We start from the raw sequence: 26,930 nt of genomic DNA, 5'->3' as shown, positions 1-26,930 counted from the left end.
TGTGTAATGCTTATAAGCAAGTACCTTAAAGTAACATCCGGCCAATCCAGTTTTACTTAACATCTTGATGCTCATGATTCTTGTGTCTCTGTATGGTATGACCTCAATGACTTTGCTCTTCATCGCGTTAATTTTATTATTAGGTATTGCCGTTTACATATATACGTATATATACAAACGGCACATATATAACTCATCAAACTCATCATTACATTACATTATTATATTTTTTATTTCATCATTTCAACTAATCGACCGCAACTAATGTTTCATATTAAAAAATATATATACATATATTTATGTATAATAAATAATCAAGACAAATGATTAATGTATAAATGATTCATTTTGTCGATATATATTTATGAATAATTGCAAATGTATAAAGTAATTAATAAACTTAATGAATAAAAAAAACTTGAGAATTTTAAATAGAAAATTAAAATATTATCTTTTGATTAGCATTTAACGATGCAATTTGTATAAATGCACGTGTTTATGTCTCAGCACATATTATTTTATCAAGTATAAACGATTACTCGTTCAGCCTTAAAAAGAAAAGTGATATTAAATATTTTCCACTAAACGACGAGTCATAAAATAATAATTATGCAACAGTATCTTTAAAACATCATCTTACTTCTTAAATATATGAAATAAAGAGTAACAGTCACTTGCAAAAAAATATTATGAATAATGTTGAGATCACCGACCGCATTATCCTGCACACTACCGTCATCATCATCATACAATTTGCGCATTACCATACGCTAAATTTATTATATTTAAAAAATAATTATAAGCAATGACAATAATCATAAGCAGTTCTTTCATGTCCATGAAATTCAAAGTTGCTGATTATTTTTATTTCCACATTCCACACGCAGTAAAATACCAACTTCAAACTTTGCTCAATGCACACATTCATACATATAAACATATATATGCAAGAAATTCAAAACTTATTATATTGCCAAGAATATTCAATCAAGTATGACAATTAAACCGACCAAGTGACTATTGCCCTACATACAAAACTGATATATTGTCAAGTTGTTTTGATACTGTCATAAAATAAGCCCGATACCTTTCGCTAATTATGGCCGGAAACAATTCAAATATCTTATATATAAGATCTATATATCTTGTACACATAACTAAACATTTTGAAATAATAAATGTCGAAAATCGGCGCCAGATAAATATTCTATCAGTGCCCGTGATAATAAATAAGATTAGTAGCAATATTAATTTGAATATTCCAACATGATTAGAATATTATATGCGCCGCAATAAAACGTCGTAGTTGTCGTGATTCAGGCTGGTGCCTTTACCTTGGGTGTCTTCAATGATCATAACATCATAAGAATAAAAAGAGTATGTAAGTAAGTAAGTAAGTAAGTATAATAAGAGCCATATATATATGTATAATATAGCTCCGCTCTAAATCGCACATATAATGTGCGTGTGTATATTACTTATACATGATATGTAATTCACGTAGTGTAGAGTATGTAGTTTAGTTTAGTAGATGCATGTGGGCATCGATTGAGCCTGGTTGATCCTTGAGAACCGCCTCGGTAATATCCCACGGGCGTTACCTTCTATGCCCCGTCCGGCGCCTACACACATATTGGTTAATGTAAAGTTACGTTGACGTCACATTCTATGACCGTAAATGGCTGGCAGTAAGACCACGTGGGCGCGACTACACCAGGCATAAGTTATAAATTATATGCCTATTTTCCTAAACGACATTCTCTTACTTTATATATTTATATACACTTTCTTTCTCACTCACTCTCTTTTACTTTCACAGTACTTGTTATTTTACGTATACATATATAACAATAATAATAATAAGGTGTAATAACTTGAGTTAGTCTCAAAACGAATAGAAGTAAAGATATTTCCTCAGAACTCTGATCGTATCTGATTGAGCCGCGTGGGTGCTCGACAGTCACTTAAGCCACAGATTCTTCACTTAAAACTTTCAATTTCCGTACTTGTATACTTTACTCACAAGGTGTTAAATGCAGATAAGATTAATACGTGTAATTAAAAGTAAAATCTGTAATTATGTGTTTGGAGGATGATAAAAAAAATTTCTTATAATTAAAAGGTGATAAGTTTAAAAAATAATATTTCAAATGAAATTACAATTAATTATTTATAAAATTTAGTTGTTAAAGTATTTAATTGTTTTATGCATAATGAAATTATTCGACTACAAATTAATACCTTGAAAATTTTTTCGAATTATTTTTCTTTTCTACTTGACGATATATTTTACTCTTTGTTACTTCTCGTCCGGCTTTTGGGTTGTTCATATTATTTAAATATCCATATCCACCACCGCCGAGTCGTTTCCGTGGTCTCGATGCTTTACTCACTCCCACTTCTATAATAAAGTCGTTAAGGAAAAAAAAAAAATAGTAATATGCTGAAAAAATAAAACTAAAAATAAAATATACGATTTAAAAATACAAAAGGAAATTTTTTATCTTATAAAATATAATTTGCGCAAGTTCATGGTGAGAATTACCAAATTTGGAAGTGCCCACACTAAAATATCACTAATAAATCAACTAAATAAATGGCGCAGCGCTATCTCGATGATATTATTTGAATAATAAACGAAAATCATGAGATTAATATATTAATGTGTGACTATAAAATAATTTAAATTAATGTAACAAATAAATAAATAATAATGTGAATAATTGTACGATTGTTTCATGGGTTTTGGCAAATATTTTGGCACTGATATCAATAGCTATTAGTTTAAATGAACGGTGCGCAACGACTTTGTCACAATGCATAAGCATTATTTAAAAAGGATACTTAAATCAACTGCAGGCGGTGTGGCAAATCCAAATGATTTGCCAACTTGGAAGAGATCCAGTGTTTCTACGTCAAATATCTGTTTAAGATGATGTGAATCGTAAGCTCTGACGTACGATTTGAATGCTTCTTTAGCCGAACAATTCAAGTGATAATTCTTCGATATTATTTGCTCCAACTGAAATTATAAATAAACAAACAAACAAATAAATTAATGATTAAGGTCAAGTACCTGATTACTAGTCTCTTTTGAATATCCAATTCTCATATATAATTCCATGACTAAAATAATTATATCAATCAAACTGTAATTGAATTGATGTAAAATCTAATAAAAAATGTCTTAATTTTTTTGAAGTAGAAATAGTATATTGTGTGACAAGGGATGAAACAAAACGATTTCAGTTCAGAGTGAAGTTGGCCGTCCGAGTTGTAGGTAAGGACTGACCGGCAGTCTAAAATCGTATTTTATTCTTATCTGTGTTACACACAATATTTTTCATGACTACCTGCATTGGAGCTTAAAGTTTCAGTGCCAGCAGTCAGTCGGAAACAAGTTAATTTAAGACCAATGGTGTGATCAACTATTAGCGTAAGCGTAAATTGTCATTTGCGATTTATAATTAAGCAGAAATTATAAATACCATCTGCCATTTACACTCATTTTTATAAAACTTAGGGCCAGTTTTTCAAACCGGGTTTTAATTATTATTGCTAGTACACTGTATATCTATATGCTGTTAATGTATAAATATACTAACAATATTAATTTATACCCGGATAAAAATAAACCCGGTTTGAAAAATTGGCCCTTAATCAGAAAGTGATAACTGTCATTTACGCAAGTAAAATTGATGGTTTGAAATTTTTATTGAACAAATGACAAGTATCAGAGTTTAGATTACGAATGCCTTCAGTCAGCTGGTAGAAACATATCTTCACCATACCTGCACCGAAAGTTTAAATTCCTGCCCTGTTTAAAGGGCAGAAAGTCGTTCTTCTCTTATATAAGAAAACAAATCATAAAAATTGGCGTATGCGCCATTCTTTCCCCTAACAGAGGCAGAAATTTAAACTTTCAGGTATAGATCTGGTGAAAAATCTTATATACATCACGCGTGTTTGCCTTCAGCTCGGGTAGACGATTATACACGCGGTTTAGAATGCTCTACTTTTCTCCCTTGGCGTGTAATGTACTACATGTTTCTGCTCGCTGACAATGTATTCGCAATTTCCGCGTTTTCTATTTGTTCGCGGCGTTGGACGGAAATTAGCTTATTTCGACTGGCTGTAGACACTAAAGCTTCAAGTTTCGATGCTGTTATTATGAAAACTACTATATTATCCTGTATGTAAAGCATATGACATATTATTATTATTAAGAAGGATTGTTTGTATTCCTGTAAATTAATTCAGTAGATGATGAATCTCAACACGGAAGTAATTCGAAATCCAAATGCGTACACACGATGTGCGGTTGCTCTTTTACAGCTATCAAGTCGTCAAGTTACACGGTTGAAATATAAATCAGACGAACTGTTATCACTATACAATAATTCTCTTTATAAGTAGGTAAAAAGATAAAAGATACTACAATATTTGCATTAATAAATTTTCCATACTAGCAGCCGATACAATAAGAATTAATGATTCGAATAAAAAAAAATGAGGTAAAAAAACTAATGAATAGTTATTGAGATTAAACTAGATTTATCACGTGTTTCGATCGCTTACAATGTTAGTAATTTATTCACAAATAACGATTAATACATTCTCACGTAGGCTGTTAAATCCTTGTGGTTGTCTAAATAATAATAATAACAGTAGTAAAAATACATTTTTTTTTCATTATTTAAATAAACCAAAAAAAAATTACGATGTAAAAAATATTCAGTAGTTTAAAGTACTGTGTACCCTACTAAAACTACTAAATAGAAAAACTTTCACGTGAGAAAATCACAAAACTTTCTAAATAATATTATCAATATAAATATTAACTATCAACCGCATATTACAATTTATATATTTATTATTAAATTTAAATTGAAGCCCTTGTATAGAAATATATTTTCAACCGAATCAAAAATTGTTATTGTTTTACTAATGAATGATTATTACTATAAACGAAATGATAAATATTTTAGTGACAGATTTAAAATAATTAAATCTGTCACTAAAATTTTTTTTCAATAAATTTGACTACATTCATATACAAAATAAAAAAACGCGTAGTTGTAATTTTAACTAACGATTTTTTTCAACACCGTGCATTAATTTGACTATAAATTGATTATTTTAAAAATAAATATTTATGAAATTGAGTATAGCTATTAGATAAAAAAATTCCATGTGCAAATATATATATTTGACAACCAAGACTACGAAGAATGAGAATAAAAAGGGGAAAGAGAAGACAAGAAGAAATGAGATTAACAGTTAGGCAAGTACTCTGACAAAGTTGACCGGGATATTTGTGAGATATATGTCGTGAAAACGCATAAATATTCTTAGCTATCTCGACTTAGATTAGCATCAGTTGTGCAGTATATCGCGCAATTCATAAATTGGCCTTTCGCCGAGAGCGGCAAAATAAAAAAACAAAAAATATATATATATATAAATATATAAAGGGAGGTAGATCCAGTGGAACCGGTAGCTTGCGGGTACTGATTTCACATGTATTGGTACCTCGTCAAGTACCATCACACAAGTAAATATATACATAGTCTACAGAATACAGTATGCGTAAAGTAAAAAAAGAAATCGAACAAGAAGTGGATCATGAACGGATCTTCACGTGCGATCGCGAGGCAATATAATCTGATCCTCGGGCTCAACTCGACTCAACTCTCTGCTCAAACTTTACTCAATCCGTATCGTCTTTATACGTTGGATGGATTATGTGTGTTGATTCTAGAGTGAATCTGGTGCATTAAGTGAAGTAGAGGGAGTGGTACTATCTTCTTACTCTGTTACTTATCCAGCATACAGTGAATCATTCGGTATACCGTGTGGGCGCTATACTCCTCTCATCGAATTTTCTTAAATTCTCATTCTTCATCTCTTATCTTAACTTTGCTTCACTTATTTTAACCCATCATCTCATTTACTGGCTGGCTAAAACACGAGACACTTCTCGGATAAAGCATAACGCAATATAAAATTTACTTACGCCTCGTTTTATCTAAATCTTAAAAATATTAAAATAAATTCCACTACACGCGTATACATTTTAACACTTGATCGCTGATTCATTACTATCGTATACTACGTACACATCAGTAGTAAAATCTATTTGTCTGTCATGATTGCTTTTGGCACGCTGACTTTAAATATCATTATATGTTTTGATTACATTAAAGATTATTCACTCTTTCATATAATGATCCTCAGTACGATGTGCAACATGAATAATTTTTATCTCTCTAGTAATCGATACTGTTCATATTAGTAACGGACTACTGTATAAAGTATTACTACTTATAAACATTGTTTATTTTATTTTAATTTAATTTAAAGATTCACGATTACGTTATATTATTTATATAAATTTCAACATTCTGTACAAATAAATCTTTTATCAACATGTGGATTAAATTTCAGCGTGTTTAACTTCATTTTTGGCCGCACATGTTCCCAATTTAATGCAAAACCAATAGAACAAAAAGTTTTAAAACGTATATATATACATATATTGATAATTAAAATAGTAGTAATTGATGACTGTCTTGCAACACATGCCTTTTAAAGAATCCTTTATTTTCTATTTAAGTTTACAAGTATTTATTTATTTTACTCAAGCTTTTATCCAGTACACGTGCCAGTAAAAGCTGCGGCAGTAAGTGCACATTTATCCAATGAAAGAATCGATTCACTCATTACGCGGTTACTCTCCCTCTGCATCGTAATTAACGCATCCTCATGACTGCTATCAATTAGACACCACTGGCTAATAAGGTCAACTAACTCTCCGTTGGCAATGAATTTACTTCTTCATTTATGTATATATATATTATATTATACTGTATGTAATCTTACTCATCCAACATCCAACATCCTCAAAGTTAAATAAATTAAATACTCAGTTGTAATACGCAACAGATCTCTTGCCTATCACTCTATTAGTCCATCAAACTGTACATAGGTACTATAAAGTAGCATTACATCATTAAGATTAAATATTATCAGTAACTGGTCATCTCAAAACGCTTCCGCAGACTGAAATAAGGCACGTGACTTTTACTATTCAACAACAAAACAAGTATGTGCTGTATATATAAGTATGCTATCATTACATGTGAATATGTAATTAGGATAATAATTTATCTTTATATCAAAACTAGAAATAGACAATCTGTCTGTTTTATTTTATTTTTACCGGTAATAGAAATTCAAGAAAGTACTGTAGCAATAGCGGAAACAAATACATAATAACAAAATTGAAGATACAATTTCAGGTAATAAATTTTTAAATTATCTCTAATAGATTTTTATAAATATTTTCTAATTTCTCGCTATGAAAATTGAAAAGTTTAAAAAAAGGGATAATTGGTTTCGGTCCGACTTTCGAAAATCGAGTTTTCATCAGATCTCGACGTTTTGAAGTCCTAGGAAACTATTCTATTTCCGAATGAATGTCCGGCCGCGTGTGTTTGTGTGTAAACTTTTCTTGTCCGACGGTATCTTTGAAACGAATCAACCGATTGGCGGCAATCAAAAGAGCTCACAAAGACTTAGAACTGCCTAGATTTTGGAACGAATCGATCCGTAGTTTACAAATTGTACAAAAAATAAAAACAAAATTATTGTTGCATAACTCGTAAATCGCTCGACGGATTTGTTTCGAGCTCTCTGAGCTCAAAAACAGCGGGAAGTACTTGGGGCTGGCCCAGGGTCATCCGTTTGTCAAATTTCTTATTAAAATTTTGTAAATGCATTCAATGTAATTTTTGCCTCTGACTTTATATATTTACTGAAACTTAATTCAAAGATTGCAACAAACTGTCACATTAGATCAGACATTATTAAAGTTTATGTTTATTATCCAGCTGCTGCTGTTGCATTAACGAGCTTCCTGAGTAATGCGAAGAATTTAGATATATAAAATAAGACACATGTGAATATATTTGTCCACTCTATTCGCGTTGATTTCAAGGATAAATACTTAACTCAGCGCAGTATATTTATTTTTTAGAGTGTAAGTGTATAAATATATTTATAAGTATGTGTTATGAATTTTTGATTAAGAAAATGCGTAGTATTGAGCTATTGTGTTGTCTATTTAGTAATACCTGACAATGACGAATGCCTAATTGAATATATCGATTACTCAATTAAGAATACTTATGAAGAAATTTTAAATGCTAATTAATTTATCTTATATTGAGTACTTAAAAGGTAAATTATTATATACTCATAACTTGTATTAAATAAAGTTACGACGTAGTAATTTAAAAAATATAGGGGTAAAATAATAATTATGTTATTGCAACAAGAATTGTTATACTTGTGACTCAGGTAATAAAGCGTTGGCGGGCTTGGTATGATTTACTGCGCTTGTTAATAAATTATTTAAGTACTTAGTATTCATAGGCACGCATTTGTGTGTTGGAATATTAAGTAAGTAATATTTAAATAATTAAAATTATAATAATGTAATAAAAATTATTACTCACTTGGGGTTGGATGTTTGCGATTTTGTTCCACGAGAAATCAAATTCGTTTACAATGACACGGGCTTTCTTTAGATAACGAAGAAAACCAAGTTCTTCAGGACGAAGAATTAAGAGAGCACGACCACTGCTTCCTTCACCACGTGCTGTACGACCAACACGATGAATGTATTCCTGGCGGATTAAATTAATTCATTTATTTTATTAATTACTAAATTATCAATAAGACTCAATCGTAAATATCTTTGATATATAATATGATAAATTACCTTGGGATCATCTGGAGGATCATACTGTACAATCCAATCAACAGAAGGAATATCAAGACCTCTTGCTGCGACGTCAGTACACAAGAGAATTCCTTCTGTTGCACTACAAAATTGGTAGAAGGTAGTTGTACGTTTTTGTTGTTTCTGTTTACCGTGAATGCACATTACGGGTAAATCGATATAGTTGAAGAGTTCATTAAAATATTTAACGGCCATACAGGAACTGAAGAAAACCATTATCTTCTTTTTAAGATTTTTTTTCAAGAATGTAAACAATAGAAGGTTTCTTTTTTCGCTGGGACATATTACGTAACCCTGCTCTAAACCATCAACAGTTGCCTGGTCTTTGTCATCATCAACACCAATATAAATTGGCTCTTTTTTCAATGCCAAAGCTGTTAGTGTTTCAGTTTTCTTTGTTTGAGTTGCACTGAACAACATGGTTTGTCTTCTTTCTGTAGTAGTTTATTTAAATACTCAATTAATATTAAAACAAATAATAAACATAAATATATGATCATTTATTTATTAACTTACTCGGTAGGATGTTAATAATTTGTTTAAGATCTTCTTCAAATCCAATATCAAGAATACGATCAGCTTCATCAATAATAAGACACTGAAGATTTTTGAACAGAAAATCTGGAGTATTTTGTAGATGATCAATTAATCTACCGGGTGTTACTACTAAAATATTTACTCCTTTAGCGAGTTTTTGTGCTTCTGCTTGTCTGCTGGCGCCACCCATCAGTAAACCATAAGTATGGTGATGATACTTCATTAATTCTTTGAGAACCTCATATGTTTGTATTGCCAACTCACGTGTCGGTGAAATAATAATGCATCCAGCACCTTAAGCAATAAATTATTAATAAAAATAATACATATAAACAGCGATTTATTATTATAATTTATAAAGCTATACAAACCATTTCGTGGCATGAATTTTAACTTATATATAAGTTCTAAAGCAGGAATAAGAAACGCTAAAGTTTTTCCAGAACCAGTTTTGGCAGCACCGACAAGATCGCGGCCTTCAAGCAGAGGTGGAATTGCTTTGGCTTGAATTTCTGTCATATTTTCAAAACCCATTTCTTTTATAGCTTTCAAAGTATTTTCACAAACTTTTCCAGTTAACGATTCGAAAGATTTGTCATTTAAAACATCGAAGCCAACTGAAGAACCTGGTACTGTAAATTTTAAAAACAAATTAATCAATTGCTTGAGTTTTATTAATAAATTTTAAATTTATCTTACAGCTTTTTGTAGCTTGGTCATCTTCAACATCACTGTTATCTTCTTCTTCTTCTTCATTATCATCATCATCATCATCATCATCATCATTACCACTATCATGGTCTTTTGAATTTGAATTATTACCATTTGTAACTTTATTTATTTTTTTCTTTTTGGTTGTAACTTCAACCGGTACTTCATCCTCTTCTTCATCATCATCATCCTCACTCTCGCTTACCCTGTTCTTTTTTCCTACAAAACAAAAGCAAAATGATCATAAAATATCAAAACAATTATAAATCACCTGTATTTGAATAAATATAACCTAAAAGACACCATGTGGTGCTAATAATAAAATTCTTACTTTTCACTGAACCATCTTCAGTATGCGATCTTTTTCCAGCTCCATTAATGTTATGCGTCACTTTTTCCGTTTTTCCAATACTAATTGCCTCTATAAAAAATAATAACTTAATTAATTTCAACACATTCTGTAGTTAACTAACCAACAACTATAATTTACCTTTCAGCTTTAACTTTTTTTCATTCAACACTTCTTTTTTACGTTGAATTTTTTTATTTATTTTACGCGTTAAATATTTATCGGGACCAGACATCGTGATAATTTAATTTTTAAAATTTTGGATTATTCAAACAATTATTACACAAAACAATTACAATACATCACAATAATGTGATCATACACATAACCACCAATAACCACGTGTGAAATTATGGAATGGAGAGAATATGGACATGGAGTGAGAATTTTTTAAAAATGTTTCTATAGTGTACCAACATCAAGTGAATTTCCCTATCGTCTAGTGATTTTTTTTTCTATTAGTGTCATTTAAAATATTCATTGATTTAAAATCAATTCAATAATAAATAAAATATTTTATTCGTAAGTTGCACTAAACTTTAAAAAAAAATCTTTACGTAAAAAATTATTTATAAATTTACACATACATTTGCTGTGATGATAAATTTTTAACTTCATATGTCTAATTAGCAATTGCTGGCCCATACTTTTTATTAAAATTAACATAATTTTGATTTTCAAATACGATACTGAAGTTAGCCGACTATTAAATTTTGAATTTTTTAAAAATCCATAAATTATAAAAAAAAAGTATTTTAAAAAATTGCACCTGTAATTTATTTAATTTTCTACATGTGCATATTTTTAGTTTTTAAATTAAATCGTCGAAAACAAAATTTGAAAATTTTTTATTGTCTGCTAACTTCAGGATCACTTTTTAAACGAGTTCTGAAAAAATTTCAAATTTTTAGTTTTTAAATTTCGCGCCAACTTGGCGTCACCATTTGAAATGTACTGAAAAAAATAATGGCAATCGATATTTCTGTAATTAAAAAAAATATTCAAATAAAAATAAAAATAAATTAGGCAATATTTAAAAAAACAACATTTGGCGCGAAAAATTATTTGTAAGATTAGACACAGACGATGTCATTGTTTATTTTTTTTTATCATTATCTGTTGTTAGAGAGAAGAAAAAGAGGCGTGATTGCAGATAAAAGTTATCGAATCACGTCGGAAGTGTGTGATTGTGTCTGTGTACATAAAACCAATACAACTAAATAGTTTATGAGTTGTCAAATATCGTACTCGTGTCATACTCATCACTTTAAAATCATACTATTTTCTATAAAACAATTAAACAATTTTATTTAAACATTATGGAGTCTTACGAGAGTGTGCTTTTAGTTAAATCCGAGGTTTTTGTATTTAAAATTCCTCCAAGGGCATCCAATCGAGGTCACAGGTAAGAAAATAATGCTAAACATTTGTTGAAATCGTAGATTTATTATTTCTCTATAACACAATCGTAAAAGCATTAGTTTGGTGACCCATATTTACTTTAATTGCCAGTGACTTGTTTTTATTGATGACATTTTAAAATAAAAGAATAATAATCATAAAAATTTTAATCGCGATTGTTTGAATTACTATAGAGCAGCAGATTGGAATCTCCAAGAGCCATCATGGACAGGAAGGATGCGTTTGGTATCTCAAGGTGATACGATAACGATTAAACTAGAGGATAAAATGAGTGGGGAATTATTTGCCAAGTGTCCTATTGACACTTATCCTGGTGCAGCTGTTGAACCAGTAACTGATTCATCGCGTTACTTTGTGCTGAAAATCCAAGATGACAATGGCAGAGCAGCTTTCATTGGTGTAGGATTTTTAGATAGATCTGACAGTTTTGATCTCAACGTTGCTCTGCAGGATCACTTTAAGTGGCTAAAAAATCGTGAACAAATTGAAAAAGAAAAAGAGCAACCTAAACCTGAACTAGATCTCAGGTTCAAAGAGGGAGAAACTATTAAAATAAATATGAAAATCACCGTAAGCACTACTACTATTCATTGTTTCTTTTTTTTTTAATTTAATACAATAATTTATACCAATTACTTTTCAAACAGAAAAAAGATGGTAGTGAAGTTTCATCAAAGTCAAAGCGTCCTCAAGTAGGATTAGGTCTTCCCCCACCTCCAGGAGGTGTCAAAATAGCACCACCACCACCAAAAACTCCAACTTCCTCACCGGCTCATAAACCAGCCGGAAATGCACAACCAGGTTCTGAATGGGGTGAATTTGCTAGTGCATCACAACAACAACAGCAGCAGCAACAGCCATCAGCTGCATCTCCAGGTTCCGCTTCCAATGCCAGTTGGGTACAGTTTTAATAATTCCAATGTACTAACAAAACATCGTAACTAATGACAAAATATTATAACAACGCGAACGTTATCTAACGCTAAAAAATACACATGTGTGTTACACACTAATAGAAATATCCAGTACATTAAAACGTGTTCGCTAGTTGATGTATATACTTATTATATATTAGCGAGGGAATAACGATTTACGATATGCGTACTTTTTTTTTATTGGATTGGGTACAGATTGACGATAAACTTGCATAGTTTGAATTTAATTATCAATCAACTATCTACTTAGTTAATTAACTAATTAAATAATTATTGTTATTATAATTATTATTTTTTTATTATTGTTGTTGTGAGCATGACAATAATTATTTACGTCCATGTTGTGCATTTTTGATAAAGAGTTATCAGTATTAGTTTTAATTAATGTTTTAATGAACAAGAGAGTAGAGAAGGATATCGATCTATTGATTGCATTAGTTTTAATTATTTTACGTCCGTATTTTTTTTTTAATTATTACATTGTTGAATGTATTGTTAAAGAGACATGCATGTGTGTCGAGATAATTAAAAAGACGTATAATTATTATATTAAATTTACTGTACCCAGTCTAATTGCTGTGAAATAATGTTGTATGTAAGAACTAAAACTTTTTCTCATTGCGCAAATTTACATTTTATTTAAATTAAGTTATTACTAATTATTATTTTATTTTATTTCCGGTGATTAAAGACTTCTTTTTTTTTTATTTTTTATGGTTTAATTTTTAACGAACAAAAATATGATCTTGAAGTCAGCAGACAATTTACAATTTTCGGATTTTTTTTTCAACAAATAAATTACAAAAAAACGAAAACTAAAATATGCACATGTAGAAAATTAAAAAAACTATAGGCGCAATTTTTTGAAATATTTTTTTTTTATTAATTATCGTTTTTAAAAAAATCCAAAAATTATTAGAAGTCAGCTGATTTACGATCTTGAAGTTAGCAGACAATTAAAAATTTTTGGATTTTTTTTAACAATTAAATTTGGAGAAAAAAAAAAAACTAAAAATATGCACATGTAGAAAATTTAAAAGACTATGAGTGCAATTTTTTAAAATATTTTTTTTTTATAATTTCTCGCTTAAAAAAAATCCAAAAATTATTAGACGTCGGCTGATTTTAGTATCAGACAAAAATTTATTTCGTATTTTTTTTTTTTTTTTTAAATGATTGAAGGGAAAGAGAACGTGATTGCATTGAAATTAGATTGAGTAGATAACACACGTCGTAGGGCCTCAGTGAAAACTGGCACTTGTACATAAATAAATTAGAAGCAGTAATTAGCTTCTAGATAAAAGCCTAATAAAATAAAAAAACATACAAAGAAAAATATAAAAAAAAAAAAAAACAAACAAACAAAATGTAAGTTATGTTAAATTTAAAATCTTAATCTCAATCAATAGTTATTATAATTATTGTTATATTTTATTTTCAATATGCAACGTAATAGTAAAGAAAAAGTTAAATATTAGATATATATTTTGAAAGCGCATGCTTAGGTTTTGCCAATGCAAAAAATACTTTGATTTTTTTGTAAATATGATGTAATATTTCATTGCACTTGAATTTATTTTATATTATTATTAATATTATCGCGAATTATATTGTTGATTATGATGACGAACGTAATTATAATTATAATTATGATTAATAAATTAGTATAATAGATCAGAGGTTGCGTGATAGGATCGTGAATTACTAATTTATTTTTCTAATTAAAAAACTTCGAGCAGTAAAAAAAATAATTATCGGAAGCAATAAATCTTTTGTTGAAATTTAAAAAATCAAAATATATTTTGATTGATTTGGAATTAATATATAAATTAAATAATACTTTAAATATAAAATAAAATATTTTAATATTTTAAAATTAAATGAATAAAGTTTTCAAAACAATTAACTTACTGTTCGATGAAAATTAAAAATACTTAAATTGATAGTGCAATTAAACAAGATAAAAAAAAAAGAGATATTGGATTATCATTAAAAAATAATGACCGGCAGTTCACAAAATGTTATATCATTCTCATGTATATTATTTTCGAATAAACAAAACGAAATATTTAAATAACAACTTTATCATTAATAAATTATTTAATTATTATTTAAATCATCACCTTCCTCATATCTTTAAATAAAAAAAAAACTGTCTATTTAAAACAGTAATTAAAAATTAAAAAAAAATGTATTGTAAAATTAAATAAATAGAAATATTTTTGTTAATTGAAATACAAAATAAATGCCCCCATATCATATATCCTATTTTTGAATCGATAAATTATTAGATCGTCACTAATGTTGAATAATGAGCTTAACAAATATATTAATGGCATAGCCAATACTTTGTGTATGTAAATAGATTTAATCGATCTCGTTCAAAATAATTAAAATAAACTAGTATCAAATACTGTCAGTTAATCAACGATACACATAAAGTGTACAATTTAAAAAAATATATATATATTTATCGTCTATGAGATTATATATTTAGAGATGTATAAATAATCAAGTAAATGGAAAATGTAAAGTTATAAATGTTTAAATAAATGGTGGATTAGTGAATGGGTTTAAAAAAATAAATAATAAGAGTATTATTAATTGCTATCACATTCTATTGTACTGTATTTTTGGTATTTTCTTTTTTCCATCATAGCATTGTTAGCACACTCAAATACATAAGTCCTTACTTATTATATAAACTTAGTTTACGAGTCACGGCTGCTCAAAAAACGTTTTTATTTCTATCACAATCATCATTGGGTAATTAAATTCCCAAACGTAATATCATTTAAAGCATGTTCAGAAATTAACTCTGGAGGAGAGAGATGCTCTGAGAAAAAAAATAACTTTCGTAAAAACAATATCCTCTTGAGTAATAAATCGATATAAATTATTGCATTATTAATTTCATATCTAACGCGAAGAATCATTTTCTTGACAGAATAAAATCAAAATCAATTTACAGTTTGGAGCATTAATGCCTGGTCTTTGGATCTAGTCTAATAGACATTTTAAAGACCTGACATCAATTCTCCAAGCTGTACACTATTGCAAAAAAAATGAAGATCATATCTTGAAATAAACTTGGATTACTTCGATTAAGAAAATTATTTTTAATGAAATCTTCAAATTTTTGCGCCAAAAATATATTAGACTTAAAATATTTTTCTCCTCGACGGGCGGAAAGCGTCAACTTTCGTCCCGCTGTGCAAAACGAAGTTGGCGCTTTCCGCCTCCGTCGAGGAGAAAAATAGCATACACTCCTCGGGAAGTAAATAAGAAAGCCTCAGATCACATGTTTGTTGACCTCGGCTTCGCCTCGGCCAACAATTACATGTGATCTGAGACATTTCTTACTTTACTTCCCTCGGTGTGTAATATACTATAGTATAATTTCTTGCGGTAAGACTAGACAATGATCGGAAAATATTTTTTTTCTCTCAGTGTCCAACTTTTGGGTTAATAAACATTATCTGGTTAACCCAGAGGAACAATTCGACTACCATAGTGCCTTTATAAACTCTGCGGAAGGTAAATGCAGTATCTTCCGTGCCTCTAGTTTTAATTAAACCACGTGACTTTTCATTTACTAAGCACCTGGTTAGATATTTATCACTCTCCAGAGTGTTTTCCTGAACACGCTCTTGAGTGATTAATTAATAATTTATTACTAAAGAAACAAAAAAAAACAGTATTTATATATTATCAACAACAAAATTAACAACGTTTATTGCGAGGTACGTTCAAACGTAGACTACGCATTGATAATGTTCGATTGAAATTACGCTGAACAGGTCGCTGAAGCTGATCACTGTTCAGTGTTATATTATCATCGCATTCTATAGTACTGAGTACTACGAGTAGAACGCCCAAAACCTACGAAAATAATTAACGCGATTAAACAATGAATTTTTTTAAAAATAATTCAGACAATTAAAATTGATAACTTCTCTTACCAAGCAAACAATTATGAGCAAAGTATACACATGTATACTAGCAGTTGGTAGCGATTCAACTTCTTTGAGTGCCTCTGCAGCGTCTATGAGGTCTGGCTTTAATTCTAAAGCGTGTCTTAAATGTACAGCTGCTTCTTGAAAATGTCCATATGCCTAAAAATAAATAGTCATTTTAAATTACAATGGTTTTTAAGTTTAATCAGCTGCCCTGATAGCCAAGTTGGCGAGAAACTGGCGTCAAACTAACAGCCACAACTAGACGCCAAGTTGGCCACAAAAGTTGGTACTTCCAAAGTTAGCAGACACTTTTTGAGAAAGTTGGTTACAAAAGTTGACAATCCATAAGTTGACGGAAAGTTGCCTTGAATTTTCTCAGAAACCTGCTTTCGAATTGCGGCTCTTCCCTGGCGTCAACTTTCTCAGAAAGTCGGCAGTAACTTGTAGCCAAAAGTTGCAAAAGCTAGAGCTGTCGTCAAGTTGGTCGCAAACTAATGAATACCAACTTTTTTACGAGCAACTCGTGCTATCAGGGTGATTAAAGTAATAAGTAATGAGTTAAATTTAATAATTAGTACCTTAAATATTTGTCCAAGTGTAAGATACTGTTCCCATGCATTACGATCAGGTGGTTGTAGTTCTAATGATCGTCGTGCTAAGTACGTAGCATCATCTAAATACTGTAGAACCATCAGTACCCTTGCTAAATTCAATAAAACTTCAGCATTGTGAGGTGAAACGGCAAGTGCTCGTCTAAAACACTCGATTGATCGCTCAGCATTGCCCTTTATACGCCAGAAATTACCAATTTGATTGTACAATTGAACTGACTTTGGTTTCTAAAATAAATTTATCATAATTAATTAAGTAATTAAACTTTTAATTAAATACAAATAAAAATTTACCTCTCGCTTGGCTTTCTTGAGTCGTCTCTCCAGTAAATCAATATCAACATCCTCGACTTTAGTGCTGCCCTTTTTGAACATGAGAGCCACATGTGGTTCTGGTACCAGCGGATGTTTATTGCGATTAGCAATGCCAACAAGATTGTCGTAGTACGTGTAATTAACTGGCTTCCCACAATCCAATACAATGTCCTCGCACTGCTGGCCAGCAGTGCACACAATCTGTTGCTCCTGGGATGATGTTGATCCAGCAGCAGAGGTCAGTGTGTCCGTTGCGTTTGGTGGATCCGCCATGGTGTAGGAAACAAAACGTCTGCACGAAATTTAACGCTGTCATAATTGCTGTAATGACAACAGCAAGCCACACACAAACACTAACTACGGGCAAAAACAAATATACTACTATTAGAAATAAAATATCACTAATTACCACACAGCATTCTCTGGACAATTTTTTAAAAATTCTTTAACTAAAAAAATTTTTAAATTTACTTAAATAAAAAAAACATCAAGCCAATGAACATCAATGCATATAATATTATTTTGCTCAGCTAAAAAAAGCACAAACATTTATTTATAACACAAATATTTAAAAACAAACAAGCTATTGATGATGTCATACATAAAACATAACAGTACTTGTGAATTAAAAAACAATTAACACAAAAAAGTGTGATACTGAAAGTAGCAGAGTTTTAAAAAATTTATTTCTTTTAAGTAAACAAATAAAAAACCGAAAAATATTTTTGCGCATATTCGAAAAATTTTATTTCACTTACAAGTTAATTGTTTAAAAAAATTAAAAAATTCTGATGTCTGGTACTTTCAGTATCATGAAAAAGTAACATCATGCAATAATGAATAATAACAATAGTTTACCTGTCATTATTGCTTGTTATAAAGCTATTGAATTCATTACAATAAACTTGTAATTTTTCTTGATTGTCAGTTGACGCACTTTTGCTCCAACCCTGTCCATTAGATGAACTCACCGTCGAAGTGAGAATTTCAAAAATCGGATCATCTTCAACGGGTGATGCGAACTGTGTAGCCTTCACAACTCCATCAGCACTTAGTCTCCAAGAAGTCCGTGAATTAGACAGCCGTACTTGGAATACCAGCAAGCAAATAGCATAGCTGGCTATACGCCTGTCAGTCCACATGACACCTATATCTTTTATATCAACAATTGCTCTCACTTGTAATTCAATATTTTATTTATTTTACTATTTTAATTACCAACTTTTTTTTGACGTAACCTTACCACCGACCTCAACAATACTAATGGAACCACTGAATAAAAACAACAAAGATGGAGATTTGGATTCCAGGTGACAACAGACATTGACTACATATCCTGAAGACGTCTCTGCTGTATTGTTTTGAAATTTTCAACTTTGTCTACTCTCTTGCTTATCAATTCATGGTAAAAATGGCTGACGTATTAACTGAAGACATGTCACACTTCCTTGATCGTCTATTAAATTTTTTTCTACACACAGGCATCTATATCTGTAATCATAAAATCGCTCTCGTGGCACATATCGTATCCATTTAATTAAACCCCGAGAGTGATCATGTATTTTGGCCAAAGTTTATTTTATTTTCTCTGCATTTTCACATTTGCAAATGCCGGTGGACGTACACTTGTTCTCCTTGATAATCTTGGAATTAAGGAAACACATTCAATATTTTTTAAATGGCTCCAAGGTAGTTTTATTTATCATTATCTATCATACTCAGCTTCATTTATTATTCTAATTAATATTCATTGTTTATTTAATTAACTTATAATTAATTAAAATAATACATAAAGATATTTATAATCTGTCATAATTATTTATATTGTTGAATTAATTCATGAGAAGTAAATTCTTTGGTATACTGTAACCTACAATTGACATAATCGTTGAAAACAATTTTGTTTCAGACCGTGATTACACGTTGACATACAAGCTAGCCGATGATGCTAATCTGGTTCTTTCAAAGTATGGAAATTATTCGTACGAGCATTTAATTATTTTTTCACCGTCAGTTGAAGAATTCGGGGGAGCATTAAATGTTGAAACGATAACTGAATTTATTGACAATGGCGGTAATGTTTTGGTATCTGGTTCATCTCAATCTGGTGAAGCTCTGAGAGAATTAGCAAGCGAGTGTGGATTTGAATTAGACCAAGAAGGCGCCAGTGTTATCGACCACTTGAATTACGACGTGACTGACGATGGACATCATACAAAAATAGTCGCGGACCCAGAAAATCTTATCAATGCTCCGGTTATTGTTGGAAACAGACAAGTTGCTCCATTGCTTTATGAAGGAACTGGATTGATTGCTGACCGGGAGAATCCACTAGTTCTCCGCTTACTCACAGGATCCAGCTCGGCATACTCGTACAATCCTAAGCAGCAGATAAAAGATTATCCCCATGCTGTTGGAAAAAATACTCTACTAATTGCTGCACTTCAAGCGAGAAATAATGCTCGTGTTCTATTTACTGGCTCCCTTTACTTCTTCAGTGACGAAGCTTTTACTAGTGCTATTGAAAAGGCTCAAGGTAAATTACTTTACTCTAAATTAAAACCTTTAGTTTTATAAAATTTATGTATTAAATTCATTTATTTATTTATTATTTTAGATGGTAAACGCTATGAAAAATCAGGTAACGAAGAAGTTGCTAAAGCAATAACTCAATGGGTCTTCAAAGAAAACGGTGTAATTCGTGTATCATCTGTTAACCACAATCGTATTGGTGAACACAGTCCACCAGCAGCTTATACCATCATGGATGATGTTATTTACACAATTACCGTTGAAAAATTAGTGGGTGAGAAATGGGTACCCTATGAAGCCAATGATTTACAGCTTGAATTTGTAAGAATTGATCCATTTGTCCGTATGACCATGACACCATCTGGATACGGTCGTTATGAAGCGAGATTTAAGATTCCTGATGTCTACGGTGTCTATCAATTCAAAGTCGATTACAATAGAATTGGTTTGACTCACTTGTACAGTACTACCCAAGTATCAGTACGTCCACTTGAACATACTCAGTACGAACGTTTTATTCCAAGTGCATACCCATACTACGCAAGTGCATTCTCAATGATGTTTGGTGTTTTCATATTTTCATTTGTATTCTTGCACTACAAAGACACTAGCAAAACTAAAGCTGAGTAAATTTATTATCCACATTTTTTTTACCTACAATTTGATGTACAGACTGAATTAAAATTACAGTAAAAAAAAAAAAATGTGTGATTGCATTCCTTTTTTTTAATTTAGTATGAGCTTTCATACTTTTTAAAATCAAATATTTTGTAATTGTTAGGAATATTTAATGAATAAAGAATAAATTTTTGTCTAACATTTCTTGATATTTTTTATTTTGCAATCGCAATTTTTTAATTAAATATAAATTATTTTTAAGTAGAATAAAATTACGCGCTAATTTTTAAATTAAAATTTTAATAATTTGATGGCAGTGAATGCCTGTTCTTACATCGTACTTCCTCTTACTGAAGTCAAAAATATTTTTAATAAATTACTTTTTTTAATATTTATATGAAAGATGTAATTAAAATGATTTGATAATATTTTGATGAATTATAATGAGTCAGTTTATTAATTAAAATCTTAGTAGCAAGTGATTTATCTTTAAATAAAAAATTTATATGGAAGTAATTTTACTATTTTGAGGTTCGCTTTTTTACCATTTTCGTCGTTTTGTCTTTACGTTGATAAAGAACATGACGGTTTTGGCGACCCGTGCCTGGCTAGCTCAGTCGGTAGAGCATGAGACTCTTAATCTCAGGGTCGTGGGTTCGAGCCCCACGTCGGGCGTTTATTTTTGAATTTTCCCACAAAATTTATTTTTTTTTTATTTAAAACAAATAGTAAATTATCCTTTACAATTATTTACTGAAATTTTTCACAATTAACTTATAATTACTTAAAAAATAATTATTTTATTCACATGGGATCTGACATCTGTTTACTTGAACTTGCACTGACAATAAAGTTAGCAGACATTTAACAATATTTGGATTTTTTTAACAAAAAAATAAGTATTCAAAAAAATATTTTGAAAAATTGCACGTTTAGTTTATCAAATTTTCTACATGTGCATTTTTTTAGAAATAATTTTTTTTTATTATTTATCTGTTAAAAAAATTTATTTAAATTTCAAATGTCTGCTAACTTTACTGTCATGAACTTGCAAGTGATTTTCATTTCCAAAATTCTTAGAAATAAATTATAATTACCCAAAGAAAGTAGCGTCTCATTATTAATTAACTTCTAATGAAGTTCGTAAAAATCTTCAATTAATTAAACAAATGCTTGATTATTAACTAAATGATGTCATTAAAATACTAAACAAAGTGACAGGTGTCGTAGATCCGAACATTTAAGTTGGTAGTGAACTGAAAGAAAAAAAAATGGTTTTAAAAAATAAATAAGATGTAATTATTTTTAAACTTTGATAATTTAAATTTTATTAAACCAATTGATATTAAATTTTTTAATTTCATGTTTTAATTTCTTTTTATACTTGAATCCATTTTGTTGAGGTTACTAGAAAATATATATAGTGAAAAAAAAATTTAGAAATTTAATTTCCATCAAGTTACTGAACTTTTTAAGAACTGTGCCAAGTAGCCAATCAGGAGTATAGTTTTTAAATTTGAAACTGTAGCGTCCGTTACTAGGACAGTCAGTTGCCATCCGAAAAGACGTTAGTGAGAGCTCATAGTTTGTAGCAGCTAAGAACATTCCGAAAAATTTTTAAGTTGTTTACGTTATTAATGTGTTTTTTTTGTTAGTTAATTATTGACCACCATAACTGACTTGTCTTGAATTAAACTTATTTACTATAGTTATTACTTTGTTATTTAAAAATTATTTATTGCTCAGTTGTATTGACAACTTTTTTTTATCCCAAAGCATTTACAAGGTAAAAAAAATATTTTCTTTTGAATATTTCATTCATTAATTTTCTTTGACTGACAAAAAAATAATTGTCATATTAATTTATGAAATTACAGTTTTTTTATTTGTATAATAGTATTTTTAAAAGTAAAATGCAGGTTATATATCACGCGAATTATTTTTATTTACTATCATTATTTTTAAAAAGATTTATCATGTGAGAATTAAAGAAAAAATATATTTGTTTTATAGGTACGAAGTAACTACTAGGTTATTACATAAATTGACAGAATGAGTGGATTACCTACAGCAAGCAGATACGAAACAAGTGCCCCTCAGTGGGTTGATTTCGATGCTATAACTCCGAGTGCATGCCCTGATGACGGTTACTTTGACCACTTCCATGATGACCTTGAATCAACTCCTTATCTACGCCAAATGCAACCTGTTACTCCGGATGATAATACTGAAAAATCGGAAAGACTTCGCAGTGTCAAAGCATCATCATTATTTTCTGACATTGATGATTCCTCAGGTGATTCAAATTTTATAAATGACATCAATCAAATGTATATATCACCGATAAAATTGAATTCACCGCGTTGTAAAAACCAAGATCCTGGTGTACTCCAAGAATTGTCCGTCGAAGATGTACTCAACGACGCTTTGAAAGGTATGGAGATAGCATCGTCTATTACAAAAAAACGTCAAACTCCTAAATTAAATGCAACAGCGTGTGATACCACATCAACAACTCCAAATAAGCGCAAGATTCGTGTTTCGAAATCAATCAATTTCAATGGAAATAATAAACAAACACCTGTTGCTGGTTATCGTCAAAGCGCAAGACTCAAAAATACCACCGATAATTCAGAAAAAATTACAACTGATGGAATGTCTGAAGATCAGATGAATCATTACGTCAATGAAGATCAAGATGAAGATGTGAATAAAGGAGTTACTGCAGGTACAAATAAAGGCGGAAATCGATGCGTCGTTGCTGTGAATGAAGAGTATAAAGAAAACATGGTCAATGTTAAAGTACCAAAAATAAAAATAGATCAGTTCAAAACACCGACTAAAAATGTGTTATCACATCATCGTACTCCGTCAGGTCGTACGGCTATTAAAATAATAACTACTCCTTGCCGTATGAATTTACAGAACTCAGCGACACCATCAAAAAATACTGAAGCTTATGATGTTGGTATAAATGAACGAGAGTTTGATGCTGATAACACAATGATTGCTGAAGAGGAATTGGAAGATGAGATTGATGAAAATATTAAGTACCAAGAAACAAAGAGTCCTGGTAAACAAGTTGATCATACAAAGGTCCAGTCTGATGCTAACATGACGATATGCTCAGACAATAATTATAGATCTAAAGAAAAACGTAAAATACGATTATCAAAATCTCTTCATCATCCGTCTCCGTCTGCTTTTCGTAAGCCGAATAAAATAGTGATGACACCTTGTACTGTTAAACTTGAAAGACTAACGACACCACTGCAAAAAATAAAAATTAATAATATACATTTGTTTGATAAGAGTGTAAAAGACACAATGGACATTGATGATGATTTGCAAGCTGAAATTGAATCGGCTAATAAAGTTTCAGTAAAACAAGAACTTATAACACCAGCAGCTGCACATACAGAGACTAGAATCACTGATGAACAGCCTGGATGCTCAAAGAACATTCAAGATTACGATGATAATGATGGGGAAAACCTCGATGTGGATCAGGTGAGTCCTAACAAATCGTCTACATCCATTGAAGCTCCGGCTAATATCAGCATTGAAGAGCAAGATGATGATGTATTTGAACCACTTGAAGATTTCCGTAAAAAGCTCGACGGTGAAGAAGATCAAAAGTACTTTAAAGTCCATCATAATCGTCATCCTATGAAACGTCAGTCTTGTCAAGTCAAGCCAAAAGTTTTAACAGGTACGGCTCGAAGACGTAGCGACCAGTATCAACCTTTTAATAAACCCAACACCAAATATGTGAGTCTGGCAGAAGGGGTCTCGACATTCCACCGCAGTACACCAACGCGTTTCCACACAGTGAGCACGAAGAAAGCAGACACTAAAGCCGGGCCAGTTCAAAAAATAAAGCAACAAACTTCCAAGCGAACTATTCCAGTATCACCTGCATGGCACGGTAGAACACGCACAAGGCAGCCACTGCAAACGCAATCAGAACGTGAAGAATTAGCTCGTCAGAAAACTAAAATTCGCGCTAATCCTATACCCAAGGGGATTTTAACAGCTCCAAAAGCATTGAAAGCTGTTCCTAAAAAACCCCCTACTGAACCAAAGCCGTTCCAATTAACTGGAACTAGAAAAGTTGCTACTAAAAAACCCACTAGTACGTCAACAGCAACCACCAGTACTGTAACTTCAGCAACATCATCAGCAGCTTCCACGTCAACAGCGAATGTTTCCGCATCACGAGTTGCTTCACAAACAAGAAAAACAGTTTTAACACTTAATGAAGATGGTGTAGCACAGCAACAACAAGTTTTACACTTTGGAATACCGGTTGTCACTAAAAAAAATATAAATGTCACTGGAACGAAAAGAACTATACCACAGCCATTCAGTCTAGAAGCGCGTAATCAAGAATTTTTAAGAAAAAAAGAAAGGAAATTGGAAAAATTACGGGAAGAAGAAGCTAAAAAACTTAAAACTGGTTTTCATGCTCGACCAGTCCCTAATCTTGTTAAAAAACCAATCAGTCAGGAAATAAATAAAGAAAAAGTTAAGAAAGCTCCGGCAACGTCCAAAGTTATGCCATTTAGTTTTGAGAACCGCGATAAGATGTTGGCTAAAAAGAAAGAAGAGTTACGTAAAAAAGCCGAAGAGGAAGCTAAAAAAGTTAGAGTATTTCATGCAAATCCTGCACCAACATTTAAACCAGTTACCGTGAGGACAACTTCGAAAGAAAGTATCAGAAGCGAGACCCGTGAGAATGCGGAACTTAAAGTAAGAGCTCCAGTACGGACAGTGTCGGCTGATCGTTTGATACGCGGGAATTCAAACGATAAACTCCAGTGTCAAATAGGCGCTCGTGGATTGTCTGCACAAAATTTGAGATCTAGACAAGACAGTTTTACAGCAATAAATTTCATCAAAAAACCACTTGGTTCTTCTAACTCATCCATCAAAGACAGTCAGCTAGATCAAGAAAACGATTCTTCCAACGCACCTTCTACTTCATCAATGCCAGCAATGAAGCAAAATTTAACGACTCTGCCAGTGGCGCTACACAGCGATCGCAGAGCTAAAAAACGACGCGAGTACGATGATAAATTAAAGCGTCAAACAGAACAAGAAGAAGCGTTTCAGCGAATGGAGCAACAAGCTATCCTAGCTAAAGAGCAAGCTGACGTTGCTAAATTACGTAGAAATGGAGAAATTAAAGCCAGACCAATGCCCGTTTATAAACCGCTCGTTGTTGTTAAATCCAGTAAACCACTTACTGAACCATCAAGTCCGGCCTGGTCTCGACCTAAACATTAATTTTTACTTTCCTTATGTTTATTTTTATTTAATATATAATCTATTTTTATTACAATTGTCATGCAGCTTGCAGTTTTTTTATTGTTATGAATTCAATATTTCTCTATATTAATTAATATTTAAAAAAAAAGTTACTATTTAAAATTTTCATGTTTATCGTATTAATTGTTGTATTGAAATAAATTTGCTTTAATTTTTCGCTGGATTGTACGATGAAACCCAAATTTTTTTCAATAAAAAATACTTAAGTGATTCCATAACTATAATAATAATAATAATAAAAATTTTATATCATTAATTAGTTAATAATATTTTTTGATTGTATTTCTATTCAACCATTATTTTTAAATAAAAATTATAATTACAATTAAATACACAAATTTTTTTAAATGATTTACAATATCCAGAAAAAAAAGTATATTGCAAAGAAAGTGTAAAATAAAAAGATTTAAATTAAAAATCTAAAAGAAATGCGTTAATAATTTTTTAATTAATTAATTAATAATAGTATTTATGATAATTAAAATTACAATAGAATTTTTTTGTAATTGTAAAGCGATTAAACTAACAATTTATTTATTATTTATTTTTTTATTTGTTTTAGAGCCACATTGGTAAGTAATAAATACGAATTAAACAAAGTTAAATGCACTGACCAATTGAAAACAATTGCCGATATTAACATATTAAATATTTCCTTTCCCTAATATATGTATATATATTTATATAAATATGAAAAAAAAAAATTTGTTTCAATTGTATGGCAATGAATCATCTTCAGCATTATCTCGATTATAATTTAGTAATAAATTTTTTTTTTCTTCACTTTTATCATACATTCAAACT

At 30.5% G+C, this 26,930-nt stretch overlaps 5 protein-coding genes and 1 non-coding gene across 8 annotated transcripts; 4 read left to right on the top strand and 2 right to left on the bottom strand.

Moving 5' to 3' along the window:
• Positions 1-2,126: 2,126 nt before the first annotated feature.
• On the bottom strand, positions 2,127-10,773 carry LOC130668654 (probable ATP-dependent RNA helicase pitchoune). The gene is made up of 9 exons (XM_057471041.1): positions 10,545-10,773; positions 10,386-10,475; positions 10,043-10,273; positions 9,715-9,975; positions 9,323-9,637; positions 8,786-9,240; positions 8,520-8,690; positions 2,845-3,022; positions 2,127-2,401 (listed from the first exon to the last, which is right to left on the bottom strand). The coding sequence occupies exons 1-9, from the start codon at positions 10,636-10,638 to the stop codon at positions 2,235-2,237; spliced, it is 1,962 nt and encodes a 653-aa protein (XP_057327024.1). The 5' UTR covers positions 10,639-10,773; the 3' UTR covers positions 2,127-2,234.
• A 703-nt stretch (positions 10,774-11,476) lies between these two features.
• Positions 11,477-15,285, top strand: LOC130668667 (NECAP-like protein CG9132). Its single transcript, XM_057471061.1, has 3 exons — positions 11,477-11,808; positions 11,999-12,395; positions 12,473-15,285. The coding sequence occupies exons 1-3, from the start codon at positions 11,723-11,725 to the stop codon at positions 12,734-12,736; spliced, it is 747 nt and encodes a 248-aa protein (XP_057327044.1). The 5' UTR covers positions 11,477-11,722; the 3' UTR covers positions 12,737-15,285.
• A 72-nt stretch (positions 15,286-15,357) lies between these two features.
• On the bottom strand, positions 15,358-18,984 carry LOC130668661 (uncharacterized). Of its 3 annotated transcripts, none has more exons than XM_057471049.1 (6): positions 18,864-18,984; positions 18,504-18,792; positions 17,625-17,937; positions 17,298-17,558; positions 16,723-16,875; positions 15,358-16,642 (listed from the first exon to the last, which is right to left on the bottom strand). In XM_057471049.1, exons 1-6 carry the CDS (start codon positions 18,967-18,969, stop codon positions 16,484-16,486), a joined length of 1,281 nt encoding a protein of 426 aa, XP_057327032.1. In that variant the 5' UTR covers positions 18,970-18,984; the 3' UTR covers positions 15,358-16,483. The 3 variants fall into 3 exon arrangements, with proteins under 3 accessions (XP_057327032.1, XP_057327034.1, XP_057327033.1); XM_057471051.1 differs by having other exon boundaries at positions 18,889-18,968; XM_057471050.1 differs by having other exon boundaries at positions 18,868-18,949.
• Positions 18,985-19,101: 117 nt separating this feature from the next.
• On the top strand, positions 19,102-20,994 carry LOC130668659 (dolichyl-diphosphooligosaccharide--protein glycosyltransferase 48 kDa subunit). The gene is made up of 3 exons (XM_057471045.1): positions 19,102-19,334; positions 19,555-20,181; positions 20,263-20,994. The coding sequence occupies exons 1-3, from the start codon at positions 19,202-19,204 to the stop codon at positions 20,805-20,807; spliced, it is 1,305 nt and encodes a 434-aa protein (XP_057327028.1). The 5' UTR covers positions 19,102-19,201; the 3' UTR covers positions 20,808-20,994.
• A 403-nt stretch (positions 20,995-21,397) lies between these two features.
• On the top strand, positions 21,398-21,470 carry Trnak-cuu (transfer RNA lysine (anticodon CUU)). The gene has a single exon. It is a non-coding gene; the product is annotated as a tRNA-Lys (tRNA).
• An 851-nt stretch (positions 21,471-22,321) lies between these two features.
• Positions 22,322-26,397, top strand: LOC130668652 (targeting protein for Xklp2-like). The gene is made up of 2 exons (XM_057471037.1): positions 22,322-22,581; positions 22,809-26,397. Exon 2 carries the CDS (start codon positions 22,848-22,850, stop codon positions 26,082-26,084), a length of 3,237 nt encoding a protein of 1,078 aa, XP_057327020.1. The 5' UTR covers positions 22,322-22,581; positions 22,809-22,847; the 3' UTR covers positions 26,085-26,397.
• The last annotated feature ends 533 nt before the right edge of the window (positions 26,398-26,930 follow it).

Source organism: Microplitis mediator, chromosome 5 (assembly GCF_029852145.1).
Source record: "Microplitis mediator isolate UGA2020A chromosome 5, iyMicMedi2.1, whole genome shotgun sequence".
Taxonomy (NCBI): domain Eukaryota; kingdom Metazoa; phylum Arthropoda; class Insecta; order Hymenoptera; family Braconidae; genus Microplitis; species Microplitis mediator.
This window is presented reverse-complemented; position numbering and strand designations above follow the sequence as displayed.